Source organism: Nelumbo nucifera, chromosome 5 (genome assembly GCF_055504915.1).
Source record: "Nelumbo nucifera cultivar China Antique chromosome 5, China Antique-T2T, whole genome shotgun sequence".
Lineage (NCBI taxonomy): Eukaryota > Viridiplantae > Streptophyta > Magnoliopsida > Proteales > Nelumbonaceae > Nelumbo > Nelumbo nucifera.
Window position 1 is genome coordinate 50738663 of NC_142653.1, and position 14418 is coordinate 50753080.

General features: G+C 36.6%; 1 protein-coding gene across 1 annotated transcript; it reads left to right on the forward strand.

Annotated features, from left to right (window-relative positions):
- Positions 1–4911: 4911 nt before the first annotated feature.
- LOC104588721 (Galactosyltransferase family protein) lies at positions 4912–14179 on the forward strand. Its single transcript, XM_010246766.3, has 11 exons — positions 4912–5253; positions 5574–5670; positions 5778–5836; positions 5943–6154; positions 6289–6352; positions 11337–11409; positions 11498–11618; positions 11728–11815; positions 11922–12047; positions 13440–13549; positions 13637–14179. Exons 1-11 carry the CDS (start codon positions 5162–5164, stop codon positions 13783–13785), a joined length of 1191 nt encoding a protein of 396 aa, XP_010245068.1. The 5' UTR covers positions 4912–5161; the 3' UTR covers positions 13786–14179.
- Positions 14180–14418: the final 239 nt, after the last annotated feature.

Here is a 14418-nt window from a genome sequence, read left to right on the forward strand (position 1 = left end):
TTTATATTGTTTCCAAACGCAGCCTTAGTTGAAATTCTTCAACTCGGGCAACCTGACTTAAATCCCTGCTCAAACAAAAACAAATCAAACTTGCATTGTTTGGTTTATAAAAAGGGTCTGATCAAAGATGAATGCTATAATAAACAATGAGTTTATGCAACTGTTTGTTTTCCAAACTAAATAGACAAGGGGGACCATGAGAGACATGCCTAAGTTTGTCTTATTCTGTGTCTTTTCATGGGTCCAGCCTTTGTCTGCAGGAAAAAGAACCCAAGAATATTAGCACTCCTCTATTATGAAAGATGGATCATGTGGTCAATGAAGCTCATTCAAGGCTGTGTTTGGTTTGGTAGAAAATTGAAGGAAAGTTCTTAATGAATTTTGTGAAACTTCTCAGGAACTTTCCCTTAACCTTTTTTATTTCACTTAATTTCTATCAAACCAAACATAAGACCCATTCTTTTCCACTGCAAACAAGGGACCCATTAGGTGGATGTTTGGTGTGGCTAAATTTGTTAAACAACCAGCACCCCACACATTTCTGTTGCACCCATAAATCTGTTTGGTTGTAAAAAAAACAGCTAATTATGCAGTTTCATGAGTATAGATTGGTTAGGTACACCTCACTGCCATGATCATTCTCAAGTACATGCCCAATTAACGAATCTACAAATTAATTGGGCTTTCTCAAAAATAGAGCGGAGCCACACATCGGGAATATCTCCATGCTTGTAAGTTCATTCATGTGGAGATGTTCCTAATGCACCGCTGCAACATGATGTGAGGTTGGTGTGAGGCAAGTTCAGCTTTAGTCAGTGCAAGTATGTATTTACGCGATACGTTCAAATAGCCTCTTATAACCTTACATAGAAAATATTTTCTTATAAAATAAAACACACAAGTATGGAGATATTCCCAATGCAAGACCATAAAAACTGTTCGAACAGGCATTGCATTGTCGAAAGCCAAATTCGGTGCAAGGCACACTCTATAAGGAGTAAATTAGAATTCCAAGCGGATACATCACATAGGCTGAGGCATTGTGTTCTGTTGCAGCTTCCACATAAACAGGCCATACCAAACAGGGTTTCTTTTGCTGTTGAGGGGTCTAAATGCTGATGTATCACTGCTATAGCAGTGTCCAGACCTCGAAGGTAAACGAAAGACAGCCATACCAAACATCACCTAGATTTCCAATAAAGGGGTCCATCTACAGTACCAAGTAGAAGACTGAGGCTTGTTTGGACTTTCTTGAAACGACTCACAGACTAGTTCCATCAAAAAAGAGAAAAAACGAAGTTGACTACCAAATTGCAAGGCAAGCATTTCCAAGAATTTCCACCAATCTACATAATTAATATGCCCCTAAGATAACGGCTATGCTTTCTTACGTGAACTACTTTCTTTGTTTGAATTGTCTTGACTCTGACTTTGACACTAGAAACAATTGAGAGTGACTAATGTGAGACTGAGACCCTCCTAACAGAAATTTGATTGAGAACTAGTTTCTCAATGCTCCTAACTATTTATTTGTTCTAGTCTGGTATTGACTTTCATACAAGAGTTAGTCTCCTGGCGGCATTGCTTATATTGAGGGTCCATTTGAGAGATCTGAAGTGAAGATTCAGTTAAGTTGGTTCAGTTACTTTGAAGTATTACGGTTAAAATCAATGAAAGAGGCTGAAACAAGTAACCCTTCAAATGATTGACTGACAGTTGATTTGGGCTCTTCAAATTTTTCACCAAACATGGTTTATAGGCTCATCTTAGAAAGTCAGAAGGGCAGAAGCCGATGTGATTCATCCCTCCCAACCAGGCACTGAGAAGTTGCATTCCAAATTCCAATCAGGAAAAGCTGAGAACTCAAACCCTGGCTTGAGAAAGAATGATTTTCACAGTAAAAATATAACAATTATTGCTGCTTGTAGGACTAGGAAGTAAGCTTCTTTAAGAAGTTGATCGTTTTAGTGGAGAAGTGTCTTCCAAAACAAAAGGCTTAAAAAAGAGAAAAAAAAGGTGTTTACTTGCTTCCAAAAGCCAAAAGCCAAAATAAGAAAACTGTTTGCTTTTAATAGTGATTATGCATCTTTAGTGAATAGGCCAAAGATGTTTATTTGAAAAGATAGAAACACTCCATGTACTAACTTTTAATAGAGGTACTTCTTTTTAAGGATATTGGCTCTTGGATGTGCCCTAAAAGGGGTGTAACCGTGTAAGTCGGGTTGTTCGATTTGAAGAATTTCAATTATATCAGGCCTTGTGGTCCATTAAAAATTTAACAAATTCCCAATCTAACCCGACCTAAGTTGTACTCTCATGTCTTAATCAGCCTCTCTTTATCGATGCAAAAGCCTTGTCTACATCAGTGTTCATTGATCATGGATCAGAACTAGTTGGTTCTTTCAAAAGCTTGATTTGATCAAACCTACCTCAGAAACGAGACGGGATCTGCTCCTCACAAATGGGCACCTCACATGCACATCCACCGTGCATTGAAAATATCTCCCGTGAATAATAATTGATAAATACAGGAGATGTTCTCAATGCATGGTAGGATGTGCGTGTGAGATGCCAGGTGTGAGGAGCAGGTCCGGTCTCCCCCCGAAACCCCTACACCCCCCAATTGGGTGAAGGCAGGATTCAATTTCAGGTCTCCACTACAACTATACAAAATAGCTTGAAAATGGTACTGGGAATTTATTTATTTATTTGCATTTTCAATTGAGTGGATTGAATGATTGAACTGTAGGGGTGTCAATCGGCCGGTTTTGGGTTGGACCCAGTCCGATCTAAACCTTATCAAACCGGATTTGGACGATCCATATAATTATTGGATTGGGCCAATCCAAAATAGATCAGTCCATATTCTTATTGGCCTGAATTGAACCTAAACCAAATTTCCAATAATCCGATCATGAGGCCAAACTCTTGTCCAATTTGAAACCGATCAAAATTGAAGCCAATACAAAATCACTTTTATGAAAGTACTTTTACGAAATCATTTTTACAAAAGTAATTTTATGAAAAGTATGTTTACAAAAACACTTTTACGAAAGCACTTTTATAGAAGTAGTTTTATAAAAGCACTTTTACAAAAGTACTTTACGCGAAAGCACTTTTACAAAAGAACTTTTGCGGCACTTTTATAAAATCACTTTATGGAAGTACTTCTACAAAAGCACTTCTATGGAAGTACTTTTATAAAAGCATTTTTATGAAAGCACTTTTATGAAAGTACTTTTACAAAAGAACTTTTATGAAAGAACTTTTACAAAAGTACTTTTATAAAAGCACTTATACAAAAGTTCTTTATAAATGTACTTTAAAGAAAGCATTTTTACAAAAGCACTTCTACAAAAGTACTTAAGTACTTTTACAAAAGCACTTTTATAAAAGCACTTCTATGCAAGTAATTTTACAAAATCACTTTTATGAAAGTACTTTTACAAAATCACTTTTATGAAAGTACTTTTATCAAAGTATTTTTATGAAAGTAATTTTAGAAAAGTGCTTTTTCAATACCAAAAGGGTATATTTTTGTAATTTTCATTTTTCTTGATTTTAATATATTTTTGTAATTTTTATATGTTCTGTTTTTTTTATATATAATTTTTGATATTTCATTCGGTTTGGATTGGATCCAATCCAGTCCAGTCCATTTACATTTTAATGGATTAGATTGGATTTGGTTTGGATTAGATTTGGACCGGATTGGGTCCATTCCATTTGTAGGTGGACTCACATTGGACTGGATCAAGTTGGACCAAATCCAATCCAATTGACACCTCTATTGAACCGAGATGGTCAGACCATTCAACCCATGATCCGCTAACAAAAGTTACAAAACAATTTTCTACCCAAAAAACAATTAAGGCTATGTTTGGTTTGAAAGAAAAAGTAGGGAAAAGAAAGGAAAGGTACAGAAACCTATACAAGATTTATGAAGGTTTCCCTAACTTTCTTTTCCTTTTCCTACTTTTTTCTTCAAACCAAACATGGCTTTAGGTGACGGATTATGTACTTTTTAAAGCCAAAAACAGTATTCTTTTGCTTTATTTAAAACCAAATCTTATTTGAACAATATCCTCAAAAACAGTATTCTTTTGCGTTTGGTTTAACAGAAAATAAGAGAGAAGCGGAATGTTTGAGGAAAGCTCCTACAAGGCTAGAAGGAATTTCTTAAAAATTTCACAGAAAATTCCTTTTAATAACTTTCTCCCTCAACTTTCTGTTTCTTTCTAATTTTCTATTCACCCAAACACAACCTACTGATATTCAGGTCTGTTGACTTGAACCCATTTTGTAAGGACGGTAAAACGACATTCATTTCCTACCTTGAGCCAGTTGCCGAAAGTCTACTTGTTTTTAACCATGGGCAGATAACAGATTGATCCAAACAGGACCTTTTCTACCTCAGCAAACAACATTTGTGGCTCTGTCCATTGTAGTTTGTAACTGTCATCAAGGCAGTAACCATTAACCAAACAAGAAGAAACGGCCAACGGCATGATTGTCATTATTATCCATATATCCAACGGCATGGATTTATGTACTATTTTATTAACGTACCACATGGATCACCCCCACTAGAGCCCAAACATAACCAACAGTGATTACGGATTATTAATCATTAATAACGACAATTAAGCCTCCTTAATCTTCCGATAGAGACTATTTAGGTTCTTTGGAGTTTTTGGACATCTCTCTCTCTCTCTCTCTGTGTAGGGCCGTAGGGAGATAGAGAGAAGGGAAGAGACGTTCACCAGATTGTATTGGAAGGGCGCCACGTGTCATGTCTGGGAGTAGGACCCACAACGGACTCTTTGTTCAGATGGGACCAAAGGGCGCGTGACTAACGGCGTTACAGTGAAGTGTCCAAAACTCCAAACCGGCTGAATAGTCGTCAATTTCGACGGCCCAACGCGCAGAAGAAAGCACAAATCAGCCTTCCAACTTAACTTTCCTTGTCCTTGTCGACTCTCTCTTTCCTGTCTCTCTCTCTCTCTCTCTCTCCATGTCTCTCTGATCTTCTTTTTAATTCAAATCTGTTTCTTTCCAATTCGAATCTGCCATTTCTTCTTCCTTCTCCCTTGACAGAGGCAAAGAGAGAAGAACGTCTGAAAAGGTTCTTTTTTTCTTGGATTTTCTTTATTGCATCGATATGAAGAACCGAAGTACAGTGAAGGTATCGGCGAAGTGGATTATCATTCTCTGCATCTCCAGTTTTGCTCTTGGAATGCTTTTCACGAACAGGTCATTCTTCTCACGACCCTTTTATAGCTTTGTGTGAATCCTTCTTGTTCTTGTGGAATTTGTCACGGGTTTCGCGTTTTTTAGCTGTTTTTCCTGCTGGAACGATGGAGGTTCATGGTTAGATTTGGAGTTCTTGCACAAAGATCGTTGCTTTTTTGTTACATTCCATGTTAATATGGGGCTTTTTGGAGCTGCACGTCTTTTTCTTCGATGGGTTTCTGGGGATTTATCGTTTAGACGAATTCGATTGTAGAGATGGGTATAATTGGCACTATTTTTATCGATTACTGATCGATAATCAGATTTTGATCGTCTTTCAGGTTGTGGGCTCCCCCGGAATCGAACGGTCAGATCATATCGAGGCAACGACATGAACAAGAGCTGCAAGTTGTCTCTGAGGACTGCACAACGAAGAGGGTCTGTTTGTTTTCTAAAATTGGATAGATCAGTTAAATATTGAAATTTATCCCTTTTTCCATTTTAGTGCCTCAAATTTCTTTTAACGTTTATTCTTGTTGTATCAGAAGCGTGGCCAAGATAAGGATATTATGGGGGAGGTTTACAGAACTCATGAAGCAATTCAGTGAGTATTGATTTGCATTCGTTATTCTGCACGATTTATTAGTTTTACTTGTTTCTAAACTTTGCTAATAATTTAGTTCCTGAATGAATCTTTGGGCTCCTGGCAGATCATTAGACAAGACAATTTCAACGCTGCAGATGGAGCTGGCTGCGACCAGGAGTTCTCAGGAGCTGGGAAACCATGATGGTTCCCCTGCACTAATATCATCTTTCCAAAATGGCCAACCAAAGAAGAAGGCTTTTGTGGTTATTGGAATAAACACTGCATTCAGTAGCAGGAAGAGGCGTGATTCTGTTAGAGAGACTTGGATGCCTCGAGGTATTACTCTTACAACCCTTGTCGATGTCGTTCATACAGATCAAATATTGGTTTTTTTACTCAATAGACTTCGGACTCAATAATGATTGGAACATGTTTGTAATTCTTGGAACCGTGTCGTCTTGTTCAACCAGGGGAAAAGCTCAGGCAGATAGAGGAAGAGAAGGGAATTGTTATACGGTTCATGATTGGGCACAGGTACATCCCTTCTTTAAATCACACCAAGCTTGTGTCTCTATATATTTTTTTTTTCTCTTATTTGTGTGTTTGTTATAAATATTCTATACCCAGCTTTAGGATCTGTACTGTGTTTGGGATAATTCTTATACTGATTTCACTTCTCTTTCTAACTAAAGAAATGCACTATAGATTGGGAACTCAACAACTCATTCTATGATCTTTATGCTTCTGACAAATTTGCTTTATTTTCTTTGTGAGGTTTATCTATTGTTGGTTGATGTCTTGTTACATTAAAAAAGTACCCTGAATGTTTTTTACAATTCAGCCAATCATTCACCATAATAGTTTCAGAAGACAGCTTCAAGCACTGTTTTTTTTTTTTTTTTTTTTTTTGATAATTGACAGCTTCAAGCACTGTTGCTCTTCATGCAGTCAATGAGACATAGGAATGAATTTATTTTTTCATTTATTTCAGCCTGTGTAATGGTGATAGGTTGTCTATAAACTAGATTGTAGATCTGGATGCTGGAGAAAAAGAAATCCATTCCAATATATACAATAGAAATTTGGAACTACATCCTTGATGGATGGAAGTGATATTCTATACTTCTTATTAAGATTTCATGTTGATGTGTTTATGCTGTCCTTAGAAAATATTTCCTCCCATGCTGGTATTGTTTCCCTATCAATGAGTTATCAAGGTATTTCTTGAATGAAGCAAATCTTATGAAGGCTAGGGGACAGAGTTTCTATGTTATATCCCTAACTAGGACTGTCAATTGGTCAGGCATACCCAACAAAACCAAAGAGAACCAACCCAGGTATACTAGTAGTATTATCACATTATCATGTCCAAAAGTGTTAATTTAATAAGTTAGTGGATTTGTTGCCAAATTACGGGTTAAAAGTAGATCTGTAAATTATAATTGGGTCTTATTGAATCAGATCCAATAGTCCTGATTAATAATTGTGTCAGTTCTGGGTCTATTATTAGTTATTACAGATCCTATAAGGTTTGGTTTGGTACCGGTTCTGCTATCTATCAGTTTGGAACAGAATCTACCCTAAGCCAGACCAGAACCAACCCATTGACAGCATTATCCCTATCACCATCCTTTTTACTAAGGATTAGGCTTAATGAACCATAAAACACAACATGAGACTCTATACTAGCTCAAAATCATGGTTAAAACATTTGGCAATCTCCATTGCCTCTGTTTAGATGCCTGCTATTGGCATCAGGCCATCACTAGATCCTGTGAACCACTGAATGACCTAAAAAGCTTTCCCTAAAATTTCTCAAGCATCAATAAAATGTCTTAGTTGTGACTTTATTTATCTTGGAAGACTAAATTGAACAAGATAACTTTCGAAACTTTATTTCGTCATTTCAATTTCTGTTGGCTATCTTGGATGCATCAGAAGCTTTTGTTGTATATTGGCAACTTTTAATTCCTGGTTTCTCCAAGTGGTTGGGATCTTATTTTTCTCTATGCCAATAAGAATAATATCTTTTGGATTTGTTAAACCACTCCAAAGTCCAAAGTAAGAATAAAATCAGCATTCGGTTTCATATTTGCACATGTCTTCACTGCAAAGCAATTTGGTCTGTTAAAGATCACAAGTGTCCTGAAAAAACAGTGCTTAATGCAACTGGACTGTTAATCCAATTCCTTGCACTTGCATTTACTGGTAACTTTTGGAGGGGAAACTAAGAAAGTGCTGCAAAGTAACCATGGTTGATCCAACTTTCAAGCATACCCTGATACAAGAACGATGAAAGAGATCTGTTGCTTTTAACTTGTATGTTTCTTTGATATACACTTGTTAAAGGATAAGATTGTGGGCGGGCTTAAGTTGTTTTATTCTACCAAGTCCACAATCAGATTTCTTTCTTATCTCCAGGTTCTATATAGTGGATTAGTAATTAGTGCTGTACTTAAGGTTCCTAGGAACTCTGGGAGTAAACAAGCTAGAAGACAAATTGGAAGTTGGAACTTACTAATCAAAGGGAAAATGTGGAGAAATTTGTTTGCAATTTGCATTCATGATCAATGTGATGCACAAGCAAGTTTATGTTCTCACAAGTCATAATTGGAGTCCTGAAAACCAGACTACGTGTCAAACTATTTGTGATCCCTGTCACTTCTATTACTTGAATCTAAATGCACTAAGGGGAGTTGGAAGGTGAGTATATAAATAGGATAGGAGGACTGAGTAGATGAGGGATTCTAGTAGTCATCATCATTATCTAATCCTTATCCCAACTATATGTTTTAACTTGTGTCCTTTTCGGTCTGCCCCTAGCCCTTCTTGCCCCATCAACTTGCAACATATCACCTCTTCTTGATGCTATAAAATTAAGGGTTCTAGTAGTAAGGTATTTTAAATGTCCTATATGATATTTATTAAATCACTTTTGAGAAAACAGATCATCTTACAAGTGTATAAAGATGAAAGACAATTTCGTTGATAGAATTTCTTAGGCAAATATAGGCAGTTTCAGCTACTATCAGACTGATTTTTCACACAGAAAAAAATTATGAAAACAAGTAAAAACATCAGACTCCTTATACACCTGAGTGTCTTCCTAGATGACATTATGGAGCTAACTTTGATATAGAGTTCTAGATACTTGAGCTTGGTAATTTGATGCTTTGCTTCATTAAGACAGAGCAAGGAACAGAGTATCTACATTTTTCCATCCATTCACAGATGACAAAGAGATCTACTCTTGTTATGAATGCTAGGGCTCCTATAATGACGACCATGCTTTTGGTGCCTGTTGTGGATGTCATAATGGTGGTGGTTATGTTGTTATGTTGGTTTGATTTGCATTTACCTTGTGAAGCCAAATTGTGCATACACTGCTTTTTAGGTAATTATTGGATAGCACTTGTTGCTTGTATGATGATTGGAATTAAAACTCCAAATTCATGGGAACGATGAATTTTTTGTTCCCTGTTATCTCATTTAGTCTATGATTGTCTTTTAATCCATGTGTTGCACACTGATTCCATGAGGTTTTTCAACCTATTTGCAGAGGTTTATTACTTTTATTTGTTCCATTCCCCACGGTTTTTCTGTAGATATGTCCAAGCATATATTCTTCATATTTCTGTTGCCATTCAGCCTTGAAAAGTCCCTTGATGTTAAAGTTCATGCTGGTGATCTTAAATCTTTATGTCTTATTTTGTATCTAACTTTCTTGTTAATAATTCAGAAACAATTAATCTAAGAAATAAACAAAATATGGTGTTAGAAGAAGAGAAGAGCATAAAGAGAAAAAGAGAAAGAAGGAAGAGAAGAGGAGTGAAGAGAAAATTAGATTGTGGGGCTCACTTTGAGCCCCCTCCCCCACTCTATTATGTAGTTGCTGGAGATATGTGAAAATTATAAAAGTGCCCCTAGTAAGGTGGCAGTAACAAAAGACCAATAACTGAAATAGGCCCATGGCCCAATGACAATAGATCATCATCATCATCTAATCCTTGTTCCAAGTTCCAACTATATGGGGTCAGCTACATGAATCATGTCCCACCCAATAACAATAAGTTCTTAAACTAAATAAGAAACATAAGAAAGAACAGCCAATAATTCCACTTCTATTTAAGGTTCAAAGTATCGATATGTATCAGGCCATATCGGTCAATACATATCATATCGGGGGCTTCCCAATATTCCCCTACAGTGGGTGTTTCGGGGTCTAAGCCAGTTCAGGGGGTGGATGGACCTTAAGCTGACCCCTCTGAACCAGATTTGAAAAAAAAAAAAACTAAAAAATAAATAAACAGCTACCGATATGCCTCTACCGGTGTATTGGGTGCATCAATACTTTGAACCTTACTTCTATTACTAAGTTTAATACCATCAAAATTCAGAATCAAGGATATTTTCCTTCAAAGAGAGGATTGTTTTGTTGCCCTGTATCACTTTATACCCAGATAGCTTATCAGTCCCTCTTGACACTAGGGTTCTGGACAATGAGAGGATCATGTTGCCTTTAACATGCAGTGGACAAAAAGAAGGATTTAGAAAGGTTATATAACATTTGGGATGCCAAAACTGGACAGTGGACCAAGTTAGAGGGCAAACAATCTGACCACTGATATCAAGGAACAAATTCAATGGAAGTCTATTGTGAAGCACAATATTTTTCTCAGTTTTGAACTCAAAATCTGGTAGATCAGATATTATATAATGAGTAGCACTTGTTTGAAGAAATAGAAAAAACTTTCATGATTGCAAATACTGAGCATGCAAAACTGAGGTCATGAAGGAGATGATGAATGGTGCCAGCCAGGTCATTGTTGTGCCAATCATGGAAGAAATTTCATTTCATTGGTATAAAAGTTTTGGAGAAAAAAGCAACTAAGAGCTAAAAGTTTTGATTGTTAGGAAATGAGTTTGAGGAGACTTATTTAATAATTGGGATTTGGGGAATCACATCAATAGTGATGTAATGAACCAATACCCCCCTTAGCCTTTCTTTCCTTATTTCCCTTGAAGATTGGTTTGTTATGGTCTAGGGTCTTAAAGCCTTCTGAAGCATTCTGATCTGGTTTGGTTTATTTCATGCCTGCATAAGAGTTAATTTAGGTGATGCAATCATGATTTGATGCTAAAAGAACCATGGTTCTGATGACATAAGCAGGAGTTGCTAGACCTAATTTTTAAAAATGAATAGAATCCTGAAAATGCAACAATTCTTTGGGTTTTCTGATGAGATTAAACTTTTTTTATTCTATAGGATGATATCTCATATGCTAAATAGCTAATTTTTCTTCTTTCTAGATAATTATCTTCCATTCTTCCTACGTATATTTCTATTTTTTCCTTCATTATCATGATTTCCCTTTCTACCGAGTGCAATCACATATGCCATCTTGGTCTTTCCTGACCTGTGAAACAGAAAAGTTATCATCAAAATATTAAGAATTTGGATGGTCAATGTATTTTAATATGGGAGCTAACCTAACTTATATTTCCATTGTTGATACAGTGCAACATCCAACAGTATTCTAGATCGGGCCATTGATTCAGAAGAGGCTCAGCATAATGACTTTCTTAGGCTGGTAAAGGAAGCACTCATTAACATTCTTCACACACTTCACATAAGGAATTTGTCTGAGTTAGGTCTTAACCTGGTTTATCATCATGCAGGATCATGTTGAGGGGTATCATGAATTATCTGCGAAGACAAAAATCTTCTTTTCCACTGCTGTTGCAAAATGGGATGCAGAGTTCTATGTTAAGGTGGATGATGATGTCCATGTCAATTTGGGTATGCATGATGTCTTTTTCTAAATCAGATTTTTACAACATTGCCCACTTTTTTTTTTTCATTTCTAGTTAAACGTTTCATTCTGTAACTTTTGATTTGAGAATTACAGGTATGCTAGCTGCTACTCTTGCCCGCCATCGTTCAAAGCCCAGAGTTTACATGGGCTGTATGAAATCTGGACCTGTTCTTTCTCAGAAGTAATCCTCCTCAAACTCAAATTTATCATTCAACTTTGGCATTTTATGTCTTGCAGTTTTGTGATGTTTCTGTTGCTTTTTTCTCCTTTGTCTTTTCCTTCTCCAGGAATGTTAAGTACCATGAACCTGAGTACTGGAAGTTTGGAGAGGAAGGGAACAAATACTTCCGACATGCAACGGGACAGATCTATGCTATCTCAAAGGATCTGGCAACATACATCTCAATCAACCAGTAAGAGTTGGCTTTTGCTTCCTTAGTTTCATATTAAAGTATTGGTGGGTTCTATCTTCTGGATCTCGTGAGCTCACCAATTTCTTGTTTCCTATGGAATTATATTACTGTTATACTTGGACTTGCCTGAAAATCCCAATGAGTCCACACAAAGTTGTGCCATATCAAAAGTGGAGGAAGTGAAGAAAAAGGTCACTGGCTGTTTCTTCAATCTATAATGGTAGAAAACTTTTGTGAAAGAACAGTTTATTAAAATGAAAATATACCATCAATTTTCTATGACAAGTTTAACACCATCAATCACAATGAATATCCACCTTGAGAACACAAATCTGCAAGAGGTAGCACATAATCAGAAAAAAAAAAGTAGAGCAAACAAAAAAGAATATCAAGGAAGAAAATAAATCTTGTTAAGAGGAACTAGTTTTATTTTTCATGTACATATGGAAGAAGATTAAGCACGGATATGAAACAACAGAAAAAAATGAGACCTGAATCTTGAGTTCAGAACAAGCAATGCCCACCAAAAGCAAATTATTTTTTAGTTTTTTAGTTTTTTTTATTTGAAACCAAAGTGAGCAGTTTTATGATACTCAAAAATTAGAAACCCTCTCCCAAATGATGAAGTAATAGCACTCGCTTGACAGTTTCTTCAGCTTGTCTTGTCTCTAGAACTGATCTTCTTCTTTTGTTTATAAAGAAAGAAGTATTCCTATCAAGTCCAATATATATAAACCCCACCTTCTCCCGCACCTCTTCGCTTGCCAAGCTCTTTACAATCTCTCTCTCTCTTTCTCTCAAAAATTTCGTCAGCTCGTCTTGTCTCTAGAAATGATCTTTTAATTTTGTTTATGAAGCACATTCCTGTCAAGTCCAATATATATAAACCCCACCTTCCTCCACATCTCTTCTCTTGCCAAGCCCTTCACAATCTCTCTCTCTCTCTCTCTTTCTCTCTACCTGACCCAAGTTGCACCCCTATATAATAGAAGGGAAGATTCCAACGGTTGCAGCTGCACCAGTAAAGGAAAATTCTGCACTGGAGGTGAAGACAAAAAGTTCTGTTCTTGCACTTATTGGAATGCATTCCCAGGCAACAACTATAACTAAAATCTGAGTAGTGGAGAATTTTTCATTTTTTTAAGGGGTTACCAATCAAAAGAAAAAAAAATGTATATTTTCAAGGGGTTGTAGTATAGCAGGTAGTCCAGTGACCACTTTTAACATTGCAGCATTTGAAGTGGACTCACCATGATTTATCAGTGAGTTCAAGTGCAATAGGATCTGAAGTGATTTAATGTCAGTTTGTGAGTCACAGGGATATGTCCTTTTACATGGTAACCAATCCTTAATCTGTCATGAGTTGAAAGCATAGCTAAACTGTGATTGCAGGCCCATATTGCACAAATATGCCAATGAAGATGTCTCACTTGGTGCTTGGTTTATTGGTCTTGAAGTTGAACACATTGATGAGCGTAATATGTGCTGTGGAACACCACCAGGTATGATTTTTCAAAATTACTTGTATAGTTTTCCTTAACTGGGGTTCCCTTTCTGATGACTTTTAATTCATCACTGCTATACTACAGATTGTGAGTGGAAGGCACAGGCAGGAAATGTTTGCATTGCCTCATTTGATTGGAGCTGCAGTGGTATTTGTAAATCAGTGGAGAAGATTAAGGACGTTCATGAAAGATGTGGTGAGGGGGATGGAGCTGTTTGGAGTGCTCTATTCTAATTTTTTGTGGTGAAGGTTCTCCTAATCAATCTTTGTGGAAGCTTGGTTCTACTTCTACTACCGTTCAGCAGCTAACTTTATTGGGAGAAGCATCAGCCAACAGTTTTGACAATTGAGAGAGAAACAGTGCGAATACATGTGGTCCATTTTGGCCTATGCTCTGCTTGAGAAGGCATTGGAAAGTTGGTAAATGAGATCTTAAGTGCGTGAGCTATATGAAAACCTCTTTCAGACTGGTTACTGTTGATTGGGTTATGCATATATTTGGTTGCAAAAAACAATCTCTCTCTCTCTCTCTCTCCATTCTTTTTCTCTATGATTGTTATCCAAACAATGTATTCTTTCTGGGAGTGGGAGCACATTGTGATATTTATACAGAAAATTTATTCTTTCACATTGTAGCTTTATATTTTGTTTATTGGATGTACACGGCTCTGCACTGCAGCTCCATTTCCACCAGCAATTCCATAAATTGTTATTCATTTGACCATACATGCATCATTTCAATTGCAAATTGTTACTCGTAATTATCGATGCATGATAGGCCAACAGTCTAAGACCATGAGTGCATATGGTTGCTGAAAGTTTAAATTTGTTCTGGGCTAAACATTTTTCTGATTTAATAATTTCATG

Excerpts from the sequence above, each read along its gene's own strand:
- LOC104588721 (XM_010246766.3), top strand. The coding sequence starts at position 5,162 with ATGAAGAACCGAAGTACAGTGAAGGTATCGGCGAAGTGGATTATCATT. Across the intron at positions 5,254-5,573 it reads GGAATGCTTTTCACGAACAG|GTTGTGGGCTCCCCCGGAAT; the intron begins GTCATTCTTCTC and ends ATCGTCTTTCAG. Across the intron at positions 6,155-6,288 it reads AGAGACTTGGATGCCTCGAG|GGGAAAAGCTCAGGCAGATA; the intron begins GTATTACTCTTA and ends TTGTTCAACCAG.